This window comes from Antennarius striatus, chromosome 4 (genome assembly GCF_040054535.1).
Source record: "Antennarius striatus isolate MH-2024 chromosome 4, ASM4005453v1, whole genome shotgun sequence".
Lineage (NCBI taxonomy): Eukaryota > Metazoa > Chordata > Actinopteri > Lophiiformes > Antennariidae > Antennarius > Antennarius striatus.
The window spans coordinates 13,630,964-13,646,349 of record NC_090779.1 but is presented as its reverse complement, the minus strand read 5'-3'; the positions used below and the strand labels follow the sequence as shown (position 1 = coordinate 13,646,349).

The 15,386-nt window shown below is 40.7% G+C and overlaps 2 protein-coding genes across 4 annotated transcripts; both read right to left on the bottom strand.

The window, feature by feature from the left end:
- Nucleotides 1-90: 90 nt before the first annotated feature.
- On the bottom strand, nucleotides 91-3,519 carry armc10 (armadillo repeat containing 10). 2 transcript variants are annotated; one of them, XM_068313123.1, is made up of 6 exons: nucleotides 3,031-3,519; nucleotides 2,172-2,317; nucleotides 1,850-1,984; nucleotides 1,567-1,776; nucleotides 1,297-1,368; nucleotides 91-1,132 (listed from the first exon to the last, which is right to left on the bottom strand). In XM_068313123.1, exons 1-6 carry the CDS (start codon nucleotides 3,284-3,286, stop codon nucleotides 881-883), a joined length of 1,071 nt encoding a protein of 356 aa, XP_068169224.1. In that variant the 5' UTR covers nucleotides 3,287-3,519; the 3' UTR covers nucleotides 91-880. The 2 variants fall into 2 exon arrangements, with proteins under 2 accessions (XP_068169224.1, XP_068169226.1); XM_068313125.1 differs by having other exon boundaries at nucleotides 1,567-1,743.
- Nucleotides 3,520-8,581: 5,062 nt separating this feature from the next.
- On the bottom strand, nucleotides 8,582-13,015 carry LOC137593842 (leucine-rich repeat-containing protein 17-like). Of its 2 annotated transcripts, none has more exons than XM_068312894.1 (7): nucleotides 12,686-13,015; nucleotides 11,234-11,484; nucleotides 10,646-11,122; nucleotides 10,344-10,552; nucleotides 9,600-9,755; nucleotides 9,019-9,160; nucleotides 8,582-8,955 (listed from the first exon to the last, which is right to left on the bottom strand). In XM_068312894.1, the coding sequence occupies exons 2-7, from the start codon at nucleotides 11,353-11,355 to the stop codon at nucleotides 8,673-8,675; spliced, it is 1,389 nt and encodes a 462-aa protein (XP_068168995.1). In that variant the 5' UTR covers nucleotides 11,356-11,484; nucleotides 12,686-13,015; the 3' UTR covers nucleotides 8,582-8,672. The 2 variants fall into 2 exon arrangements, with proteins under 2 accessions (XP_068168995.1, XP_068168994.1); XM_068312893.1 differs by having other exon boundaries at nucleotides 11,234-11,398; nucleotides 12,686-13,012.
- Between the last annotated feature and the right edge of the window lie 2,371 nt (nucleotides 13,016-15,386).

The window sequence follows — 15,386 nt, the reverse complement described above, 5'->3', positions numbered from 1 at the left end:
ATTGTTATCAAAAGCATTGCATATTATCACTCAGCAGCAGTTTCTTACATGTGTGCAAGTTGAAGAAATAAACGTGAGCATCCATTTATTTCATAGTATTTATTAAACCATTCAAACACAATGTACAAACTTTTCTGATGTTAAAGGCAAAACACCAACTTTATTAAATAAATACAATCTAGGTCAAGAATAAATCAGCCGCCGGCTGTTTGTACTGTAAACCATATTGCCTGAGAGATATTTGGGTTCAATAAATCTACTCGACTGGGTCGTGCCTTCAAATCATTGCATTAGGAATCATTTTCCAAGATAAATATCAGAATTGTTCATGCAGATTAGAGGTACGCACCTACAGTACGTCTCTTTACTGTTGCTTCACAGCTACAATTTCCCTTAGACCATGTGTGGAACTGTCTCTTATACTAAGTCCATAATTTGACATAGTAAGGCTTGGATTAAAAAAAATATATCACAGCGATCCAGACATCCTCATTTCCATGCAACTTTCATCCAGCCCCAGCTCTTCACGCATCCCTCTTCACTTGGGTTATTCTTACATTTTCTCAGGAAAGTGTTTGGCAGTGGAAATATCCTCAGAAGGAAGGGCACTGTGGATCTTTGGATGAAAGTAATCTCTAAAACTTGAAAGAGGAGTTCTGGTTTTATACTTTAGTGAAGGAGTGTCTTCTTCCTGCTCACTCACTGCACATCAATGACTTGTAGTGAAAAAAATAGAAATGAAGGACGTGGATGGTGAGGCGAAATAGATCATCGTCAGCTGAGTAGAGTAGAATTAATCACTGAAATGAAGGGGTGATAGAGTAACGGATTTATCAAAGTGTGTGCAAGCTGAAGCTGTACAGGGTGCAGACTGGGAGGCCTATGTTAGGATTCGAGCCACCTGGGCCTGGATCTCCCCATCAGGGTGTGAGAGCAGCTGGACAAGTCTGCTGTGGAGCTGGGAGGGCTCATCCAACATGACCCGGAAGAGGCAATCCTGCTTCCGCCTCAGTTCATCAGCCACCTGGATGGAGGGCCTCCAAGCCTTTAAGTTCCCTGCAAACGTCAGCAGTCGCAGAAGCACAGCAGGGGATGTTCGTGCATCAAACAGCAGCACAACAGAAGCTGGTGCCTGCAGCAAATACCAGGAAAGAGTCATCACTCTGCTCTTTGTTCATATGAATGTTTAACAGAGAGCCCAGCTAACCGCTAATTAAAAACATACAAACTATACTGGTTTGGGGAACCACAGAAACATGAGCAATTACTTCTGCCATTCCATCCCTTCATTCTTACCTGAGCTTGAACAATGTCATCCATCATATCTGGATTAGATGACAGATTCACAAGGACTTTCAAAGCCTGAACCTGAAAAGAAAATATTGGAAACACTTTGTTAATTTTTGCTCCATCAGCTGTATCTTACAATCTTTCAAACGTCTCAACAGATAATCATCAGGAAATAAGGCCGAAGATTAAATGATCTTTTATAATCCTCAATGACTAATTTTGGGGGGGGGGGGAAATAGGATGAAGATCAACAGTGTGACCTGAAAAGACACCAACCTGTAACGCCTCACTGCTCACAACAAGCAGAGAGAGTAATAGGGTAACTGAATCCTTCAGCATGTGTTGATGTTTATCTGTGACCGACAGGTTCGTCAGCAGCCTGAGAGCACCGAGCTGAAGGTCAGAGTTGACGGGTGACATCTCAATCAGCTCCAGCACTTGTGGCACATAAACCTGTGAGAGGAGGCCAATGTACAAAAGAAACATCTTCCACAAAAAGGACAAATATGCTGTTTAAAATAACAAAATAACACTTCCTGTGAAGCACGCAACAGCATACCTTTATTTGTTCCTGGTTTGCGATGTTCATACATAGATTATTTAATGCATTCATAGTCTGAATTTTGACCTCTGGTGTTGGATCAGAGAGGAAACCAGCTATAACACGAATCCCTTCAAATTCTCTTATTAGATCCTGGGGGATAGATTAAAAGAAAGAAAACGACTCGTGAACATATGAGATAGCTTTAGAGACATAGACTTTAAGTCACATGTAAGGACCTACGAAAGAAATCACTGACAATACAGCTTGAGGATTATATAGCTAACCATAAAGCAAACAGTACTGATCTCATTTGCAGAGGGTTTAACTTTTGTTGCACCTGATTCACAGAAAAAGCAGCAGCATTGCCCAATGTGAGTAGGATCTGACATCTTTCGGATGCATCGCTGTTGGTCTGTAGACAGGAGAGCAACATTTTCAAGTGTTGTGGCTCCAGGTTCCCAGGAGACTCATGGATGACATCCCCTACAGAGCAAAAGAAGCCATTTAGCCCACATTTAATAGAATTTAACATCTTTGCACTAGAGGGGATGGACTATCTTCCTGCTATGTTCATTTTTCAACAGTTAGTACATATGATTCATGGACTACAATAAAAACATATTTGAATGTCACACAATGTGACAATCCTAAAGACTATTATAAATAACATAAGGTGAGATGTGTGGCAATTCAGCAGAGATCTGTGTCGGACGCCCCCAGACTCCTGAGAGCTGGTAGAACCTGCTACCTGTATTCTTCTCTGCTCCCACCAAAGACCCTCTGCATGCCCACAGGGCAGAAGGGAACCACCACCCATAGCCCTCCCTCAACAGCCTGGAAACACACCCCACTGACTTAATATGACAATAGAATCGCATATAATTAACACTGTATTAACAGAAAGTAAAATGTCATGGAGATTCTCAGTCATCCAGGTTGAACACAGTCTGGACCTACAGAAATGAAGAAGCCTCCAGAGGGAGAGGAGAAATGTCTTCAAACTTTTTCTTTAAGTCCAGCTGACTTTATTCAACACAAATATCTACATAAATAAATGTGTAAAATATGTAAAGGACAAATAAGCTTATTATTTATTATATTAATCTGTATATTGGAGGCTTAAATAAAAGAAGTAGCCGTACTTCTGACTATATTTTGTGTTCACACATTGGAGGCGACACCGATCAGACGCTCACCGGAGGCAGCTTCAGCTCTGGGACAGATGACGTCCAGCCCCGACACTCTGGCCAGCAGGCTTCCTCTCTGTATGTTAGCTCCACCGGGCTGACAGCTCTTGACACCAGGACCTTCACTGCCGACACTTTTCTTGTTTCTTCTGAAGCTTCCTTCTTTGATTAGTTTGTAAATACCGTATGAAGCTCCAGCTCCGACGAATATTCCAATCAGTGCTTTCATGCTTCCCAGTTTGGGAATGGCGCTGCCATCCCCCATGATGCTAACTTTAGCTAAGCTCTGCCCACAGCTAAGTGATGCTCCGCAGCGCTACGAGTCAAATCTATTGAGTCAGGGGCTGACTGACGTGGCTTCTGTTAGGTAGCACTCACGACTAACTACCCACAGCATCACAAAGCCCACCCGAACTAAACACACACACACACACACACATCCTCATGTACGAAGACAAGTTTGCTGCCAATCCACAAATGTCAACAACGTCGCGTCAAGTTTGTTCTGAACACATGTTGCCAGGTTGGACTAAAAAGTCGACCTGCTGGCGTGTAGAACATCACAATATTCAAACACAAGTAATAGGAATCAATCAACCAATTTACATTTTCATTATTTTTGATAGGTGTAACAATAATACAAAAATGAGCAGAGAGAAGTGGAAGGGGAAAACGCTTAAAATAGTCCAAAGGAATAAAGAAATATTTAAATCCGATGGTTGTTAACGCGGACAGCTGTCAGATCTGGCAACGCGGTGGGACTTTAGCGTGGCCGACCAAGAACCTTCGCTGCGTGATGAGATTCCTTTCTCCCGTATCAGGTTTAAGCTGAAATAAGATCAACTAACGTTAGAAGTGAGATAATTTATAAAAATGAACTCAGAACGCGTGAGACACAAGGCTTCAGTCAAAGTTTCCCGACTTTTTAGATCTAATAAATAAGATTCATATCGACCCCACATTCCAATTCAGAAGATGGCGGTAACGCGCACAAAACGTCGTTTTCGAATCGCCAAAAGGATAGAAGAAGAAGAGGATTTAACTATTTTTTTAACTTCACTTCAGCCAAAAAAAATTCTTATTGACTATTTCATGCCTGTCGTATTCTAATGATCCAATACTGTTTCTGAAAATGCTCTCCCTGCCTTCCCAGGACATGGCAGTCTTCAGTCAGACCTCCTGTCTGATGACTTTCCTCGCTACGGACACGTGGTGGCGCAATTTCTCAACTTTCTGGAGACAGAGGCGAACGTAATGATACTGTGGAGCAAACCAGGACTACCGCAGGCCGCATGGCACATCGGTTTCTGTTTTTTGTTTTTTTTTTAAAATATATTATTACATTAACAAATTACCTCTTAAATTGATTAGCAAAAAATCAATTATTGGTGATAATAACTCAATTTGAATGCATATTTATTTATAAACATGTTTAACATAAATATGAGCTTCTGGTTTTGTTTTTCAAATTGATTAATTTTGAGATTTAATCCATTTTAAACTTGGATTTTTATTTGAATTGTGGATCTTTTCTAATTAGTTGTGGTCATTTAATAGGTTTATGTAGGAATACATTGATATTATGAAACACTGGTACTATACAGTATATATCTTTAAGTTATAGATTTAATGGATATTTGTAATTAAACAGATCCTCTTTTATGAACAGTTCATCAATTTGTATATTTAAATTTTTCCAGTAGTGACATGATTTGTAATCCTTTATACTGTTTGCATGTTACAGCTCATTGTTTGGAACAACACAAGCACACCTCTGATCTGGAACTTGAATGAAACTACAGTATATATAAGGTTGGTGCTGGTTGCATTAAGTGGATTAATCCAATATTATTCATAATGGTGAAGAAAAATATGTTTTCCACTAGTATATGATTAATTTTGATCCATTATTATGTATTGATTGCCACTTTTTCTTTTTGATGCACAAGTTTGTTGCTGATTTAGAACAGCAAAGTGCAAGAATTCCTGACATAGAACTACAGACGTCAATGACACAGACCATAATGATGATACGTTACATGATTTAAACCCCGATATTCCTCACAAATTGATTCATATTAACTCAAATTAAGTTAGCTAGTGTGACTATGGACAAAAAGACAATTTTTTTAATGCATTTGTTCTGTCACCTTACATACAGAAGAAGGCATATTGACCTTTAAAAAGACCCCAGCATTTTATATTTTTAAAACAATATTTCCTCCTGAAACATCTCACCGCTTCCTTTATATCTGTAGAATTTCAATCAGGATCTAAATCAGAAATGACAGATCTATAGCTAGAACAGCTTTAGAATGACTAAAGAGGAGAGACATTGTAGTTGTAACAGCTTTCTTGAAGTAGTGGTTTTTCTTTATCATTATTTATAATTACATTTTCAAGTCATATTGTCTTGTGGGAAATGACATTCTTGTATTTATGTTGCTGTAGAGCAAGCCTCCAGTGATTTTTACTGGTTTTGTGCTGATCCGGCCAGTTCGGTGTATAATGAGATTTTTTTTTCTCTCTTTTCATAGCTCTTTCTGGACTCTCCATCGAATGGAAAACCCACTGAAGGAAAACTCCTCTCTCAAGAATTAGACATTTGATGTTTCTCCAGTAGTAGATACCGCTTTTAGATAAACACATTTTTTGCAGGTCATTTCTTGGAATGAAGAAGGAGATTTCCAAAAGATGTATAATTGTAGATAAATGGGTGTCTCCTGTAGTTTTCTTAACCAAAGGCCAAAGGGATGGTGATAGTGGCAACTTGCACATTCTTCTGAGGTCTTGCAGTGGTTTGCTTTGCACCACGTTTATATCCTGATTGTTTTCAGTTGATCGTCGCTGAGGCCAAATCACGCTTTGGTGTCTCATGACTCATATCTCAAACCCTGGACCAACAGAGTCATGGATTGTGTTTAAAGATGTAGACTTGTGAGACTGCTGAGTGTAACTTCATTGAAAGAAAAACAATACATTAAGGATTAAACAAAACTTATGTGTGAACATAATCATTAAAATTATAGAAATTCTTACCATTGGTAGATAAAAACAAATGCAGGACCAAGACAGCGATAAACCAATAAAGTTACCATTAAAACAATACATTTCATTGTATTAACCATAACACTTTAGTTAGCTAAATGGAATTCATCTGGTATGACAGCGTAACATTAAATTAGTGAAATTGATCCACAAAAATATAAAATATTAAAACATTCATATTGCCAAGGGAGAGTGATCAGATGCGCCTGTAAGCAGACACTGGATGTGAAAGTCATTGTTGAAACACTGCTGAGGAGATGGTGTTTCATAGATTAGCTTTCGCCAGCCCATTGTCAAAGCAAACTCCATCCTGGCCTTTTGTGAAGTCAGTTCCTCTGTCCTGTCTGAGTGTGGGAATCCACTTCAGTTGAAGTGTTAGAGAAAATGTAAGTGACAAAAGAATAGGACTGTATTGTTACTGTTACTGTTCTCTGACAGCCCGCCTGTATGAATTTCTATTGAATTAAAGATGAGCTGTGTTTGCTGCTGGGGACAGGAGTTTGAAAAGCGTCACTAAGAGACATCCCATAGACCTGAATCGGAAGATGAACCAAGAAAAGAGACATTATGAGAGGAGATGCCAGCGAGTTGCTCTCACCAAATGTTCAAACTGGGTAAAAATATACAAGAAAAGACAGACTGGTGGGTGAATAATAGAGTTTTTTGGAGAAAAAAAAAAAGTAATCTTGAGTTTTGATTCAACTTATATGAACTGCCTTGTTTTGCAAGTGTTGACTTATAGCCAGAGAAAACATGTAGCGCAGTTTGGAAATGTGTCCAATATGTGTCATTCCTTCCCCACTGTGTACACCAACTCTCTGACTCATTTCATCCTCTGCATCTTCCAGTCTTGGACTCTCAGGCTTGGCTCTACTGTTAGGTGCTAAGTCTGTCTTCCAACGCCTGCTCTGTTCAGAATTACTGAATGTTTGAAATAAACATTTCCTCTCATATTAGCTGCCACTGAGAAACTTAAGGTAGCTGTAAAGGCTGGCCGTCCTAAACTCATCGTGGCTGCATGGTGCCATGTGACAAAAGACTCAAAGAGGATAAAGGGATATTTTAAGGTATTTGGGTTGGGGTAAAAAAAAAATCAATTATCTGATACAGAGCTGTTTCTGTGTTTGTTTGGATCGTGCAGAGGTTGGAAGCTGTAAGTTCGACTGAAAAAGACAAACTGGGGGTAGCATGTAGCAGTCTCATACTGGAGGTCATTTAATATTTAAAACAATACACACATTTATAATTCACTCAGCCAATCTGTTCATGTGCCTGAGCCTGATTAGGCTGCACTTTCAAGTGATGATAGCCCTGAACCCTCAACACTCATGAGCTCATATCTGTTATGTAAAACTTTCTGTAAAGTGAACTCCACTGTAAACACGCCTCCAGCCTTTATGAGAGCTGTCGATGGACGTCCGTCCATAAAACCATCACAACACAAAGGCTTGTTTCAAAAGATCCGTCACTGGGTTACTTACTTCCATATCAAGTTTTGCACACACACACACACACACACACACACACACACACACACACACACACACACACACACACACACACACACATACTGATTTTCTGTCAGCACAGTTATGTATATTTTCATCACACCTTGCCAAGTGGCAGCAGCAGAGGAGGCAGTGAAACCTGCGACCTCAATGTCCACCAAACAATTTTTAAACAACACCTGGTCATGTGAAATCAATAAGTTTCTAACTTTCCCCCATCATTTGACTTAATGAACAACACAAATCTCTGTCTGTTCAATTTTATCTACACAGTATCCTGAAAAACATGTTCCACCAACACATTTGGGCATGATGCTACCAAACTTCAATGTTAAAGAAAACTTCTGGACCTTAATTTCTACATATTCAATCAACAAGAGTGTTATGAAAGAATGTATAATATGCTGTTGTTGAGATGATAGGAAAAAAAGGGATACAATTTAATTGTTTCCACCGTTCTGGTTGATTAAATGTGATATATTTATTATTTTCCCCATAGGTATTCAAATATTTAGAATTTCGAGACTGGTTTAATTGTGCTGATGTGTGTTGCACATGGAGAACTATCATCCATTCAGGCACATTATGGAGTGAGGTCTGCTCTCTAATCATGTTTAATTCTCAGTGTTTCAAGTGATCATTTAAAAAGAGGTGTTGGAGTTTTCCATGTGCTCCTGTAGATCAACGTCTCTGTGGAGAAGAACTGGATTACAGTACAGGTTCTGCAGTGCCATCACCCAGAGGTTAGTCGTCTCAACCTGCACAGCTGCAAATCTCTAACAGGCTCCAGCTTCAAGTCCATCAATGAGTGTTGCTTATTTTGTTACCAAATTCTGGTGAAATATTCTTGTTTCACCTCAGCATACATTGGTTCATACAGATAATGTCCTTATAGTAATAATGAATCATGCTTGTCCCCCAAAATTATATATTTTTAAATGTTAATAAAGCAAAACTAAAAAAAAAAAAGCATTAAAAGTAACACAAGAAACATATTTTCTCCATCTGATACAGACTTTTAATAATTGTGAAACATAATAATGAAAGAATGTAAAACAAACAAAAGATAATTTTAAGTGTAAATCTTCTGGTGCGTCAGGACAGCCTGATGATCTGGTATTTCTGCGGCGCTCTCAAGTGGCTCGGCTCCAGCTCCTCCTCCAGCTCTCCCTGCACCTCCATCGGTGTGTTCCACAGCTCCGGTTCCGTGTTGTCCTGCTCCGTCCTGCTGTGCTGTCTGTCCTTGGGACACGCTCTGTTGTAGGATTGCACATAAGCCTCCACACGCTCCCCGTTGTACTCAGGAGGCGACCGACACAGCAGGCCCGACTGCCTCACACTCGGGTGAAGACGCAACCAGTACGCCATGTAGTGAATACTACAAAAAGACACTTAAGTCAGCTCAGTTTTTGGATGTGCTATTAATCAACATTCAGCCTACCTGTAGTCACAGACCCAGGGATTGCCTGCTAGTTTTAGTTCAGACAGGAAGTAAAGGTCTTCAAGGACTCCATACTTGATATTATGCAGGTTGTTGATGGACAGGTCCAACTCACGCAGGTGCAGGAGGCCAGAAAAGGAAGCTGGGAGTGAGAAAGGAAGCTGCACGTGATATCCATTACTTTATTCTGGTCTTGTTTAGTTGCATCACCACAAAACTTGTTGTTTATCACTGACAAAAACCCAGCAGCGCAATCAAAGTGGAAACATGTGGGCTGGTGTTGAGCTTAAGCACAGTGATTACTTTCTGCCCGTAACCCTCTCTGCTGGCCCCACTATAAATAAAGCAAATGCTGTAAACAGAAAGATGACCGAATTCAAACTGTCTCTTAAAAGGAAAAAAAAGTCAAACAGAAGTGAGCAGCAGTTATATTATGTGTTTGTACCTTTTGGCTGTCCATATGATATCTATCAGCCAAAGCCAAAAACGTTCTCATCATGGATATGAGAGGACGATTAAAGTACATGTGATACATTCACTCAATGTGATTCATGGGTATGCAGTAAAAACAGAAATCATACCTGTGTCAATGTGTTCCATATTGTTATGACTGACATTCAGGGTTCTAAGACTCTTTGCTCCGTGGAAATCTCTGGCTCGTAGATGAAGGATAGAATTATGGGATAGATCGATGTGCACCACTTCCTCTGGAATAGCTCTGGGTACCTCTGTAAGACCTAAACATAAAGGGGAAGGGCTGCATTATGGGCTTACTGTAAGACATCTGATTATTTTAACTCTGCCAAAATATATAACAGTGCTTCATTCACATGTTCCAAATTATCAGGAGTTAAATTTATGGATATTTTTTGCAAAGCAGTCAAATTTGTCATCAACTTAAAGACTGCCCTAAGAGCTGAGTTGGAAACTCAAATCAACAGATAATTGTAACATCTAATTTTTTACAGACATTATTAACTCTGTTCACTTTTACATGTTTTGCAGTCAACTTTATCTGATTAACTGCTTTCCAAGGTGACCAATCATTGTAATGTATAATCAGTCTGAAGGAAATGAGGCAACCCAATCAAAAACATCTGTTAAACCAGATGTTTTAGATCGGGTTGCCAGGTCTGCGTATGAATTTGAAAGTCTTTTGAGAAATAGTTTTGTCATTTCAGTCATGTTTTGTTCTGAGCTTACTTCCACTCTGACTTAAAGCACAAGCTGAACTCTGTTTTTCATAATAAGCTGAAACATGGTCAAGTTCACTAAGAGGCGCAATCAATCAAGTCTTAAGAAATGAGAGCAGTTTGTGACCTTACCTCGGTTACTACAGTCCATCCGTACTTGGGGAAAAAGGTATGTATGGCAAGATGTGGTGGCGTCTGGTTTGGTGCGGATGGGAATGGGATCTATTGGGAACAGGGGTTCTGTTTCATCGCCTTGTTCTTCATTTTCTGACTCCTTGCAGAGTAATTCAGGGTCCACCGTCTTCAATCTGATATTTCTTAGCCTATAGGGCTCTGCACACCTAGACGTAGATCAGATTAAATATATCAGACATCCATTATTCTGAGAAACTTCTTATCGGTCGTACGATGTCTGACTCTTGTGGTATACTCACTTGGCATGATTTCCAAGATTACGGTTGCTCGGGACCTGAAGGGTGCGCACGAGACTGTCCATCGGACAGAGACAATTCCAGGGATTGTCATACAGTCTTAGATAGACAAGGTTCCGCATGGGAATGAGGGTCTCCTCGCTAAGTGTTTGCAGACGGTTGTGCTGCAGTAGCAGGGTTGTAAGGTGTGTCAGGCCCTGGAACGCACCTTCTTCCACTAAAAAGATGTGGTTCTGCTGCAGGTCCAGAGTGGTTAAACTCTCATATCCAGAGAAAGCCCTTTCACGAAGGACTTTGATCCGGTTCCGGGCGAGAAGGAGGTGCTTGGGTTGACTGGACCAGGAGTGTGAGGAGGGAATGGAGGTGAGGCGTCGACCCTGACAGTCCACAAAGACGTCTCGAGACTCTATCAACTCCGAGCACTCAGGTTCTCCAATCCTGGAGGGATCCGATCTGCTTTGACGCCCAATACCTCTTATCCTGACAATTTACAAACAAAAAACAAATGCAGTACATTTCATGGTCTGTGCTTTATAGAAGGAGGGGATAAAACATTAAATGAACAAATTATTCACGGGAAAAAATGACTACCTGTCCCTTCTAAGTTTGTGCCTTACTCCCCTGAGGCCTCGGCCCTTCCCTGGTCTTTTCGTCTCCGTGGACGAAAGGAGGAGGAGAAGGGAGGCGAAGAGGAGTGAGCAGATCATACGCATGGTTAGCACTGCAGGGGCTAGAGCTGGAGCCTTGGGCCAAAGTCTGATGAAAAACAGGCATAGAAACAGAAGCAATGGTTCAGAGGTAAGCGGTGTTGTTTCTGATGGAACACAGCTGCTGCTGAAGCACTGGAAGAAGTAAGAGGTACAACATTATGTAAGAGATAGGAGCCATCCAGGAATGTACACACAGCTTTGAAAAGAGCCAGAACACTCACAGATAATGCTGTTCCATACATAATATTGTCTAGTACTTTATTTTGTCATGACAAACCTCTAATGACTTTTATAACGATGATACATACAAGTATCTGTCTAGTTGGACCAACAGCTTCTCTGCTCTTTGCTTCCTTAATTAGGTGAATGCAGAAATCTAAAGGAGGTCAGTCTGTCAGAGTGTATTAATATTACTGTAAGTCTAATATTGTTATTCCCAATAATGATGTGTAGGCAGTTTCAAAAGTCTTCTTACTTTTGTAAAGTTTAATTGCAACTAGATTGTCATCACATTTATTCATCAGTGTTAAGATTGTTCAGCAGGTCACAGATAAGAGCATCATAGCATTTGTTTTTGTCAGGTTAGATAGAAGTTGCTTTACTCTGTTTTAGTTATTGGGTTGTTTGTTTTTTACATAATATTGACTTCTTAATTCTATGAAATGTTTGCACAACTGAATTTGATATTGTACCATGTGCTCAACAGGTGACTTGCTTGGAGAACTTATGGTACCATTTAAATCTCTTCAATAGGATATGATGGTCCAAATGATTATTGAGGGATGTCCCTGCCTGCTTTACTTCAACCTTTCTTGCACTCTCATCACAATGACTCTATGAGGGAACTGTGCAGGTAAAACTTTCACATTAACCACTGTATGACCAGCGCTGTGATACGAGTGGTGAGGTGTTCCAATCTGGGCTTCCATCTCTGTTTACTTTTGTCCAGCGTGCAGCCGAGTCACTGCTGCCCTGGATTTGTTCAGAGACACTCAGATCACCTGGACTGTGATTGCACTGATGATAAATTTATAAGTTCAACATTTGTTGCTCATTTGCCCACTCATTCAGGGCAACTCGTCTTCAGCAATTAGTTTTGAAAAGGTTCGCCCTGCAAAATTTGAAGATATGATTCATGATGCCATGTGGTTATTATTAATGTTTCTTTGAAGAGAGACTCTTTTCTTTTTGAACACCAAACTAAATTGCATGCAAATTTTGGTAAAACTAATCTTTTAGCATAAACTTTTCTATTTTGCACAAGAAGTGTCTCAGCCTTCTGTACCTGAGTCTGCCCTATTGCCACTGATTTACAGATGAAGGGTTAATGTACCTGTCCTCAGGGAAGGGCTGGTCACTCAGGTCAGTTTGTACACTCCTCTTCTCTTGGTGTTCAGTCACTCCACTCAGCTTCAACTGCGGACAAGCAGCACAGCTTTTTAATCTATTTGAAGGTTTAGAATTTATACATCCAGTGAGTCCTGTCTGTTTGCTGGGTCTCCTCTTGTCCTGGCTCAGCACTGGAGACTGTTTGCACTCGCTCAGAGTAAATGAAGGAAAATCTGAGAGACAAGGAGAGTAAAAGGCGGCTGTGGCCAACCAGAGGGTTGGGTCTATTTGGTCCACACACTCACCATGTACACACTCTATAACACACTATTCAACACAAAATAAAAGGCACCCTCCTCAGGGAATGTGCGTTAGTTTCGTTCCAGAGGTATGGTTTCAGTTTATGGGGCCCTGAAAATGTGCGGTACAAGTAAAACTGCATCCAGAAGAATGAGTCAGATTCCAGTAGACGTCCTTGTTTACTTCCTTTTCTCTCTCCTTCCAGATGACGGTAAATGGGTTCAGATCCATTTCTGCTGGATGTCCTTTACTCAGAGAGATTGTGACCAATGACATGCTCACGCTGTCAGATAGCTGTGTCCTGGTAAGTTTGTTTAGAATAGAATAGAATAGAATAGAATAGAATAGAATAGAATAGAATAGAATAGAATAGAATAGAATAGAATAGAATAGAATAGAATAGAATAGAATAGAATAGAATAGAATAGAATGCCTTTAATGTCATTATACACAAGTGTATAATGAAATTATTTGACAACTCTGTGTAAAAGGTTTAAGTATAAAGTAACTATAAATACGAAGAAAGAAAAACAAAAACAAAACACAGGTACAAAAACGAGCAATAATGAGAATGTGTTTACAATGAGCCCTCCAGATTGTACGATGGACTGTGCGGCAGAGGGCTCAGTAGCAGTAGCAACTGCGACGACGGCATTGGACTGGGTTCCTAAATGGGACAGACTTCCAACATGTAAACCTTTACTTTCAGAGTACTGTGTTCAGTACTCTGATGGTACTCGAGTAGAACGTGTTGGTCAGTCTGGATGTCCGTGCCTTGATGGACCTGTACCTCTTCCCAGAGGACAGCAGTGAGACCAAACTGTGGGCAGGTCACTGGTGATGCTGGTGGCCCTATGCAGACATCTGGTGTTGTAGATGACTGACACCTACGACCATCTGCGCTGACTTCCTGACTCTTCCCAGAGTCTTTCTGTCAGCCTGAGACCAGCTGTTAAACCACACCAACATGTTGTTGGTGATGATGCTCTCCACAGAACACCTGTCGGAGAACAGTGCAGGTCCTGGGACACGTTTACTCTTCTCAGGGACCTTAGACAGTACAGGCGCTGTTGCGCCTTTTTCACAAGGACACTGGTGCCCCATGTGAGGTCCTCTGAGATGTGCCTTCCCTTGATTCTAGTACGTATATCATTGGTTTAATGCAGGGCCAACATCCCAGCTCATTTCTCTTCAAGGAAGATACAGAAAATAAAAAACAACTGAAAAAAGAATTTCCCTGCTCAGACCCATGAATGCTGTTTTTGCAGGCACTTTAAACCATCACAGGAAAGAGAAGCTGTGGATCGGATTTCCGTCCACAGGCACTAACTGCCAGATGTGACAGTCTGTCTGCCGTCTCTCTGCTCCAAACATTTCAGGCGTCGCTTGTCAAAGCCATTGCAGAAGTTTCCAAACTGAAGGCTTTTCACATACAGTAGAGGGTGAACTCATTTTGCATTCTGCATTCATTCATCATCACACACAGATACAAATACAGGATTAATTTCATTCCAGTTATGCACGCTTCAGGTAACAGACAGACTTCTTCTGTGCAGGAGCTCCCAGGGCCTCCAGAGGCTCCACACAGCACAGTGTCCCAGGATGACAGACAGCTGCCTCAGGGTTGAGGCTGGCCTCAGGAACCTGCAACACCTGGACATCTCACTGTGGAACAGGTGTGTGTGAGATTTATTTGCTTTACGTTACAGCATTGCTATTGTGTGTGGTTTTCTTTGAATATTTACAAATTGCCAGACCGAATAATTACAGTGTAACCCTGCTTTCTAACTTGGTATTTGTGTTTTTAGGGCCTGGCTGCTCTAAAGGGAATGTGCTTGAAGAAGTTAGTTCTTTCAGAGTGCATCTACATCACAGACTTTGGCATAGAGGTACAGTTTGGCAGGGATTTCTACATGTGACCAGATGTGGAATTCTTTTAGTTATTTATGAAATTTAGTGGGTCCTGATTTACAACTTTATTTGCTGCTATGAACAGCAGCCAGTATTTCCTGGAACAGCAATTCCACAAAAATCAACCATTTTTGTGTTTGCTTTACTTGTTGATACCCACTGTGGGTGTAGGTCTCCAGGACTTCATTCTGATTCATGTCTTCTCCTCTCTTATTTTCTTGTCCGTTCACGTTTCATCTTCTCCATTTCACAGACGCTGTGCATAAAACACAAGAAATGTGGAGATTGTTGACGTGTCTCACTGTGTGGCTGTCAGACTCTGCCATCAGAGCCATTTCATTCTATTGTAGAGGCCTTGTCAGGCTGCAGATGTCAGGTTGTCCCAAGGTAAACACACACACACACACACACACACACACACACACACACACACACACACACAGACTCCTCTGAAGTCCTGTAACATTCCCTTTATCATTTTTTTGTTTTAATCT